This window comes from Colias eurytheme, chromosome 3 (genome assembly GCF_061535395.1).
Source record: "Colias eurytheme isolate Ceu_HAF_F1 chromosome 3, ilColEury1 Martin Lab GWU primary, whole genome shotgun sequence".
Classification (NCBI taxonomy): Eukaryota; Metazoa; Arthropoda; class Insecta; order Lepidoptera; family Pieridae; genus Colias; species Colias eurytheme.
The window spans coordinates 6460360-6470583 of record NC_142982.1 but is presented as its reverse complement, the minus strand read 5'-3'; the positions used below and the strand labels follow the sequence as shown (position 1 = coordinate 6470583).

At 31.5% G+C, this 10224-nt stretch overlaps 2 protein-coding genes across 3 annotated transcripts; one reads left to right on the top strand and one right to left on the bottom strand.

Moving 5' to 3' along the window:
- The first annotated feature begins 171 nt into the window (after positions 1-171).
- On the top strand, positions 172-4771 carry LOC149909648 (prenylated Rab acceptor protein 1). Of its 2 annotated transcripts, none has more exons than XM_090119712.1 (6): positions 172-363; positions 2011-2113; positions 2374-2477; positions 3110-3194; positions 3447-3555; positions 4117-4771. In XM_090119712.1, exons 1-6 carry the CDS (start codon positions 293-295, stop codon positions 4218-4220), a joined length of 576 nt encoding a protein of 191 aa, XP_089975838.1. In that variant the 5' UTR covers positions 172-292; the 3' UTR covers positions 4221-4771. The 2 variants fall into 2 exon arrangements, with proteins under 2 accessions (XP_089975838.1, XP_089975837.1); XM_090119711.1 differs by having other exon boundaries at positions 172-384.
- A 1987-nt stretch (positions 4772-6758) lies between these two features.
- LOC149909647 (transcription factor E2F7-like) lies at positions 6759-8411 on the bottom strand. Its single transcript, XM_090119710.1, has 3 exons — positions 7968-8411; positions 7556-7889; positions 6759-7480 (listed from the first exon to the last, which is right to left on the bottom strand). The coding sequence occupies exons 1-3, from the start codon at positions 8153-8155 to the stop codon at positions 7001-7003; spliced, it is 1002 nt and encodes a 333-aa protein (XP_089975836.1). The 5' UTR covers positions 8156-8411; the 3' UTR covers positions 6759-7000.
- Positions 8412-10224: the final 1813 nt, after the last annotated feature.

Below are 10224 nucleotides of genomic sequence, written 5' to 3'. Positions count from 1 at the left end.
ATACCAGCATAAATATTATCCTCAATACGATAATGTATTCTTCTTTCTATTGTATTTGTTTTTGTCTTTTTTTAAGTCAAACTTCAATTGACTTAAATGTCTCGTAGCTAGATCATTAAATTAAATCTCTAAAAAAAAACTTTTGACAGAACATAGAATGACATATTTTCATTTCTGATGACTGATTTGCAATTTGCATTTTGCATCAAAATCAAAATATTTTTTTTGCAGTAAACACACGTCGCTATTACTTAAATAGATTTTTCAGGGATTATTTTTACAAACTTCAAACATGTCTGAAAATGTGAATATTGATCTATCTGGTGAAATAAACGCCACAACAGAAAAAAGAGGTTTTCAAAAGTATGTTAATGATATGGAATTGTAAGTTTATATATTTTACTAACAAATATTAAAAATAAGGACGTGGAACATTATTTTCTTTGAGTTTTATAGATAACCAGAGGTCCGCCCCGGCTTCGCCTGTGGTACATATCTATACATATAATAAAACTGTAGAAGGGTCAATTCTGTACATTGAAAATATTGAAAAAATAAATAGCAGGGGGTGTTACTGGATCGATACCAAACCCAAATATGTGATTAAAAAAATTTTTGTCTGTCTGTCTGTATGTGAAGACATCACGTGAAAACTAACGGTTCGATTTCGATGATGGTATTTATTATACCTTATTATCCTGGGCGTAAAATAGGATACTTTTTATCCTGAAAATATACGAAGAAAGAAAATAATCTTAATTTTTTAGTTTTATCCATAGACGTTGTTCTGTAGAACAGCGAACACACGTTGGGTATTATTATAGGCCTAGCCGTATTTGAGTCCAATAGATATTTATAAGATGTTATTGTCAGAGTTACTCAAAATGGAGAAATAAACCATCCACGCGAAGACCGACATCGACCGAGTCGCGGGCGGAAGCTAGTTTCGCAATAAAAGGTAGCCTATGTCCTTTCTCGGGTATCAAAATAAAGGTATTTATTATTTTAAATAATAAAATAATACTTTAATAATATTTTATTTTATTAACGTCTTTATTTGGTGCATTTGGGGTGGTAATTACAATAATGAAAAATAAACATGTAGCTGGTGATTTTTATAAATTTTCAAATATTTACAAAATTCGCCTACATTCACAAATACCACTACTTACATGCACTCTAACATTTAGGTATTTGCGGTAAATATTATTTGTTACATAATGTGTGTGTGTTGTGTTTAGTTAAACCAATCAAATTCTGTACTTATAATTTAGTTTAAACTTTAAATGAAAATAAAAAAAAATATATAATTAACTTTCGGTTTTATATGTCTCAAGGGACATTCCAAACTTATCTTTGTCTAAAGTAAAGACATTTGTATATACATTGATTAAGATATAATAATTTGATGAATCATTATTCAAAGGGGGCCATTTATGGTAGCAAGGGGTCTTGAAATGGTGACAACTGTTCTTTAAAAAAAAAAAAAACATCAGAATAGTATAATTGTCTCAACTATTTTTATTGTTATTGTACTTTTAGTACCACAAAAAATACTGCAATACAAGTGTTAGATGTTTCAGAACATTTACAGATACATTTATGTTCTGGGGGAGGAGTCTTAGTTTTTGTGACATAATATAAATGATACAATCGGGGATCACAGAAAGTAAGGCAAGGGGGGACAGTCAGACAATAAAAACAAAATTCTCAACACAGCATTTATAATAATAGCATTTATATGTACAAATAATTTAAAAAAAGAATTGTCATACACGTAAAAAAATATCAAAGGACAATTTTATACATTTTTCATTCATACTATACAGTATACTGCTAACCATAACTATTATTTTAATCAATTACTTCCAGCAGCTAGCTCAAACTAACTATAGTGTTGTAATATTAATAATAATACCATACACCTAATTTTTCTTGCTCAATGCACTAATTAATTAAATAATACACTATTAGTAACTATAAATATGACAACAATTTTTTTGTTTGCAGAATATTACAACATGTGCGGAGTGGTGCCGGACCTGCTCTGGTGATGGGTGTCCTTTCTACACGTAAACCATGGACACAGTTTGTGGCTACTGACAATTTTAAAGTAAGCTTAAAGCTATGTCATGCGTGCTACCATGTTAATTTTGATTTCTGTGTCAGTTCAATATACATATATTTGGGATTAATTTCTCATTTCCCCTTTGAAATTAATAGACTCATATTATACCTAGTCATTTTGAGTTTTCATGACATTAAAAGATTATGAAACCTTTTTTGGCTACATGAGTACCCACTACGGATAATTAAAAAATCCCTATAAATACCTTACCTACAACATTTGCAAAAAAAAATATTTTTTTACAGGTCCCAGCGTCAATACCGAGATTATCGCGACGTTTTTACCGAAATGTAGAATATTTTCAAGCTAACTATTTAATGATATTCCTGGGCTTATTTGCTTATTGTTTGTAAGTAATTTTTTTTTTAGTTTCACAGCTTAAGTTTTATTGTGCTCATTGTAATACTTGACTAGATTTTAGTAATTTATGTGTCATGATCTTTTTTTAACAATACAATAAATGAATGTTTTTCTTTTCTATCATGCTAATAAAATAATTAAATTTTATTATAATATCTATAAAAATAGAAAAATATTAAAAAAATTGTTATCATATTGAAAAAGTTTAATGCGTCATCCAAAGCTTTGTTTTCAATAGTAAATTTAGCAGACAGTTGCAGTAGGCTCTATTTGATAAACCCAACCATTGTTGCATAGTCAAGACATTTTTTTATACTTCTCATTCCCAATGATACTTAGCGCTAAGGCTGCCACAATGTGTCATCAAATTTTAAGCCTGGATAGTTATCTCTCCTAGAATTTTTCACAGATTGGATAAAAATATTAAGAACTAGCAGTCCGCCCCGGCTTCGCCCGTGGTACATATTTACGTTTTCTCTACGTAAGAACCATCCTCGTACTTCAAGGAATATAATAAAAAAAGAATTATCGAAATCGGTCCACCCGTTCTCGAGTTATGCGCTTACCAACACATTTTGCGATTCATTTTTATATATAAGATTCATCTATATTATGTTTTAGGATAACATCACCATTGCTGCTGATAGCTATGGTGGCAAGCTTTTTTGGATATAAAAAATTAACATCTGGACCTAATACTTGGAAAGTATGTACTCACTTATTCTCCTAGATTTATTATATTGTATTTAATTATATATCTAAGTAACAGTTAACAAAAGTTACATTTACTTAAACTATAATTCTTCTTATTTCAGCCTAAAGTAAGTTCAAATATGTAATTATTACAAATAACAGTTTCGGCTGTGTCCTTGTTTATACACTTTTTTTATATTTGTTTGTATTTCAAATGCAAAGAAAAGCATTGTTAATAATAAAATGTGTATGTTGACTTTTATAGATTGGTGGTTGGGAACTAACGAAAACTCAGCAGTATGTGGTGGCCGCTGCATGTTCCACCCTTGTCATGTGGTTGGCTGGCGCTGGGGCAGTACTTTTTTGGGTTTTGGGTATATTACTATTTTCCCTTTTTTGATAATCTATAACCAGATAGACGCTTAACTTTAAAAAGTTTTGATCAACCATTATTCTCACCTATTTGACACTCAGTTTCCACTAGTTTAGTATCTAATATGGAAAGTAAATAAAATTAACTAAGAATAGGAGTAATTCAGCGCCATATTGTGACGATATAGGTGTATCGATCGAGATAAGTGAGAAGTTAAGAAGTAAAATCAAAAATAATTAGGTATTTTCTTAATGTAATATATCAAGCACTAGCTGCGCTTCGCGGTTTCACCCGCATGGCTCTGCTCCTGTTGGTCTTAGCGTGATATATACCTAGCCTATACCTATAATAGCCCTCGATGAATGGGCTATCTAACACCGAAAGAATTTTTAAATTGGAACAGTAGTTCCTAAGATTAGCGCGTTCAAACAAACAAACAAACTCTTCAGCTTTATAATATTAGTATAGATTATTTATTATCTGGTTTCCAACCACCACCACCACCACTACTTTATCTTTTATTCGTTTTTGTGTATACAAATATTTCTTTGTCGCCTAACAGGTGCAACAGTGACGGTGGTTGCACTCCACGCGAGCTTCTTCGATGCGGAAGTTTTACCCGTTTTGGACGACCCTGAAAAGTTTCCCATGATTGAACAAGTCTGACAAAGCGAATTGCCTCTCTACATGCCAAACCAACGAACGGCCCTCCGTTAAGATACCTGAAGCACTTATAATATAAAAAATAAAAATAATGGAATAACACACTTACCTAATTAACATTAATTCTACAATTTTTCATATTTAATCATAATTCATGAACTCAATGTTCCAAATTTATTGTTCAGAGATACAAATGTTTAGTCATTTGTGTCTGCCTAGTAAATTAAAAACTACATAAAAGCCGTTTCAATAAAGAAACGAATCTAAAATGGCGGTCCATACCTAAAACGACATTTCAAATTCATAAGTGTGACAGGTGACTAAACACAGATATGTGTGTGAGTAAAGACGGAATGAGAACCTGTGCCGCCATTTTAGATTCGTTTCTTTATTGACGCGTGTTATACTTATTTTACTGATCTGTAATTTTTATATACATATTATATTAAAAATAATTTCAAATTAGCATGGCTATATTACTAGAATTTAAAGTAATCATAATGATTAATGTATATATTTAATTTAATGTAAATAAAACTAGAATTACTCCGTGATATATTTTTTTTATTACAATAATATTCTTGCAATGTCACAGAAAGAGATGCATAATGTAAGCGTTCTAAATAGATGTTTTATGTATGCTTAGAGTTCTTACAGACGAACGGCAAGTTGTGAAGCGCAAAGGCTACTCCAGCCGTCGCCACCTGTCGACGGCTGCCGTCGCCTGCCATCGACATAATATTGACTGCTGCATAATATCGACAGGTGGCGACGCCTGGAGTAGCCTTTGCGCTTCACAACTTGCCGTTCGTCTGTAAGAACTCTAAGGAATACATAAAACATCTATTTAAAACGCTTACATTTTGCATGTTTGTAGCGTTTTTGTTCAGTTAAATCGGATTGAATTTAATTTCAATCTGTGTTATGATGAAGTCGATAATTACTTGAGATGTTTTTTTAGAATTTGGAATTTCTGATCCCAACCCCCTGGTAAGACATTGTGAGATTAAAAAAGGGATAGATTTATTTCGAAGACAATATATTTAATATTATGCTTCATAAGGTTATTGCCAAAACAGATGTGGCTGTTTTTTGTTTTCATTAAAACAGGTCTTTATGATCATTACTGATATTCTCCTCCTTAAGATGAGATTTGGACTATGGCTCAACCTCTCCCCCAGTTAAAGCTTAAGTAATTAATGGGCTAGGTGGGATATAAAATAAAAATCTCATTCTTTTTATTTAAATCTATGTGTCCAAACAATACATTTAATTAGGAGCAATAAAAAACACTAATTGTAAAATTTGCCATATTTATTTAACAAAATATGATTATAAATGCATAATATAGACAACCTGGCATATTTGCAACTAGGTACTAAGTTTCACTCTTACAAATATTACATGAAATCACATTTACCAAAGGACCTGTTGACACAAACATCTATTCACCTAAATTGCAGTCAATTATTATGGTTCCTACTCAGTCATAACATAGATAGATGTTTAATTATTATTTTTCTCAAAATTGTCATCACATTCAATAAGGTTAATACTCTACTAGTATAATATGTTAAATATACATTATAACATTTTAAAATCTTTAAATATAGTATGATGTCAGCTGAAAGAGAATATTATAAGATAATTGATAGGTATAATCATCTGCAGTATTAATATTAATCTGAATTATGTGCTTAATATGTCTCTCTATGTATAAATACTATTAAAATAATTTCATATTATATAACCATTGCATACAAATAAAAATACAGTCAGCTGTTACATATAAGAAAGCAATACATCAATTAAAGTCAACATGGTTAATTTGTTTGATTTAAATTTTTCACCATGGATAAAGGAAGAACATTGAATTATTTAGGTACATAATATTATATATGTAGTATAATATAATCTCACTAATCCATACTTTCAATAATGTGCTATAAATAAGTTTTTTATTCTGAAATCTATTAAGCATCAGTAGGGCTATATTAATCAATTAATCTGCTTACTTTGGATATAATTTATAAAAGAAAAATAAATAAAGACAAAAGAAAATTCAGACTTCATTCGAAATAACTAAATAATTTAATTTTGAAGTGAAACTTGGCGCTTTGATTAACAATACCGTTACACCCTGGCGCAATGCAACAATTTTGGTATCTTTGAATCTTGCCAAAGAAGTTTCACTTCTGACATGTGTGCTCCGCACACCCACTCTTTTTTTTTAAATATAATTAAATAACCAAATTTTTTAATGCCTGAATGATTAGCGAGGTTATTTTATAATATGTATAATTAACATTATTTCCTTGGTCAATGCTTGCTTTTTGTATATAAATAAATATAAATAATATCAGATTTTTATCCAAATTGCACTATATTAAAATTTTTTCTATTAGTAACACTTTAATAAAATTTTCAACAAAGAGAACAGTTTAGTTTTTATAAAACATTAATAAGTTCATATTCTGTATATAAAATATTTCATGGAAGACCAGTTCATAAGTTACACCAGTATACAGTTCACCAGTATACATAATTTTAGATAAAGTTAGGAAGGCACTTAAATATTATTATTAATTCATAATAATTACATATTAAAAGGATTGTTAGGGTATTCTAATATTTAAAAATTCATAGAATTTGATATTTACCAAAAATGTAAGATTTGGCAAGATCATTGTTATTTGTCTCATACTTGTCAATCTTTTTTGCAACCTCTTATAAATAATAAATATAAAAATATCATAATATTAAAGATAACAATTATCAAGGATTTACAAAGTTACTCCATTATTAATTCTACTTAACTCCATATCGGCTACAAGTAAAATTTCATCCCATTTGTGTGATGGTGTGTGTGGAGGAGTGGTCACACCTAGCTTATCCGTGCTAGAGGTGGGAGTGGTGAACTCTAACTTCCGTTTGGACTTGCCAGCAAACACATGGCACGGTGTGAGCTGTTGTGACCCGTGCAACACTGTCACCGGTGTTATAGGAGATGGTGTAAATAAATCCGCTTTATCAAGCTTTTTTGATCTAACCCCCACATACTTAAACACCGGTTTCTTTAATATTGAATTACCATACACCTTTTCAATGAGACCAATTGAAATCAGTACATTGGCTATATCGTAGAGCCTCCTCACTTTAGATTTGTGTTGACGATCCATTTGCTCTGGTGATAATGTTGACTTACATTTAGAGTTTGTGTCTATGAGTACACTTACAGCCATTTCTAAATTAATCAGTCTGTTCTGTAAGTAAAATCATATTAATTAAAATAACAATATTAAAATATAAACCAAACATAAAATAAGTAAAATACTTACAGGAGGCTCCACTAAAAAGAGCATGAGAAATCTTTGTGCTAATACTCCAAGAGTCTTGTGCTTGGGGGCTGGTGGCTTTGGCGCCTTCCCCCGGAGTACTTCAGACAGTCTTAAATTTTCTCCTTGCTTTTTTAACATCTTTAAAAATGAATTCAACCTTGACGCACCATGCCATAGATATGTATTTTTTCTCTTGTGGACTGCACATTGCATAGCTTCTAAAATATTTATTATGTCGTACATACGCCGCTTCTCCACCCCCAGTCGAGCTGCTGTACTATCTAGTTGTAGCTCAACTGGACCATTTCCATGCAATGGATAAAGATCCAAGAATCTAAAATATTGAAGTGTGATTAGGTTTATAAGCAAAGGTATATTACCACTCTAATAAATGTCATTGTAATAAACTTACTTGTCGCATAATATTTGCAAAGATTTTTCTTTGCGGTGTACAGTGCTCGGCGGCGGCGTGGGATAATGCAAGGCCACATTAGTCAACAATTTTAAATTTGCTGTTGGAGAGACATAGTTTGACGAATTGGTGACTTCAGTGAGCACGCATCGTTTTGGAGTAGAAGTTATATTATCATCTTCATACATTGTGTGGGAACATTATGTAAATATCCTACGTTGAAATATTCGCGTACTTTTTGACACTTGAATCAAAATCAAGTTGGCTGTATTTTAGATGATTAAAGAGAAGGTTCCTTTTTAGTAACCATTGTGAAATTAGTTTTCTTTCACTTATTTAATTTAATAAATGTAATTTCTTTAGAAAATTATTAACCTAACCGTAAACAACTTTGACAAGTGACATTAGTAAATGCGCGCGAGCTGTAGGATATATAATTGAGTTACGTTCCGTTTTGCCGATTTCAATTCGTTATCTTTTTCCGAGTGAAAATGGTTTATAATGGTTTTTATGTCTGGTTTAGTCTACCATGGATGCTTATTTAATACAGTTGAACTATTTTTCAAATTTATCTATAGTTATCTTGATATTTTATATAAATTTTTCACTTATTTTATTGAAAACACTGTTTTTATTCATGACCTCCATTTCTTTAGTCCCATACACAAGTCCCATATGTATTCGCTTTTGTCGTAAGATATGTGCACGATCTATGTGAGGTACACTTAGTACACAGACCAGGAACAAATAGAAATGCCTAACCCACACATTTAAACCGATAGCTAGACAGTACACTACAATTAGTATACTATTCCTTTTATTGGACAGCTTAATTTGAGTAAAAACTGACAGGTAATAAATTCAGCATTTCAATATTATACCCTAACCAAGCCAGTCTATCTCCGCGTGTAGGTATTAAAAACATACCTACAGGCGTCCGAGGGCCATTGCGCAAGGGCCAATCTGGCCAATTCATTTATACGCTAATAGAAAGCCACTTGTCTAGGGGGGCTGTAAGTCTTTAGATTATTTTGATATTTTACTTAAAATGTTCACTTTAATTTCATTAACGTGTTTCAAAGATGGCTTATGTCTATTTATCAGTGTGTTATGAATATATTATAAATAAATTGATAAAAACTACATTTTATTTAATTCATGGTGTTTGGGCTACTTTAGGCTACTATTTACTATAAAGCATTTCATTAAAGAAACGAATCTTAAATGGCGGCGCTTATCATCCCCTCTCGCTTACACACGGCCGTACGGCATGCAAAAAAAAAATAGGGAAAAGTAAAATCACTAAGCTAGCGCACACGAGCAACTTTGTCTCCGCAACTATTTTGTCTCCGCAACTATTTTGTCTCTCCACCCATGGGCTAGTATGAAAGTGCGCGCACGTAGCGACGCAACTCCCCATACAATTGATAGGAGAGACAAAATAGTTGCGGAGACAAAGTTGCTCGTGCGCGCTAGCTCTTAAATGTATTTGATTTTACCTAAAATAGCTTTTATCATAAATTTACAATGACAATTATGTATTTGCGATAGTAAATAATGTTTTATTGGAATTTGACAAATTATATTCTTTGGGAAACGTTGGTCAGTTTTATGGGCTTATTACGAGTATTATGGGGATTTAGTTGCATTCTGTATACGTAAATATGATAATACACAAATACCATAACAAAAAAGTTTGTCAATAAACAAATTGGAATAATAAAATAATTATCCATTTACATTATTTTTATTTTCTTTTTTACTGACCCTACCAAATTATGTCAGTGTCAGCTTTGGCCGCCATTGAAGATTCGTTTCTTTAATAAAACGCGTTACACAATTACTGATACTCGGCGATATAGGCTACAGTACTCCAAAATTATTAATAATGCACATGCAGATCTTCGCTAATTATCGTATTTCTAGAAACACCCAAATCACCCCGAATCATTGAATCGTAAGTGCTCTAAACAATGCACTTGAATCTTGCACCTTGTTCGAAAGAAATAGGAGTCAATTCAGAGTCATACACAATCGAAAACAATTCGGGCGGTAGGTGACGGTAGTCTGCCAGTCAAAAAATTAATAAATCCGTCAGTCGTCTTTATATATTGGTTGTGACCGCACGTATTATCTCTGTATGGAATTATATAGAGCTGCTGTTACATACCCTTCTTAGTTTTGTTTCAAAGTTGAATTTTCCGATAAAATGATTATTTACACAGGTAGCAGATAGCTGTGGGGAAAGTGAAAGTTA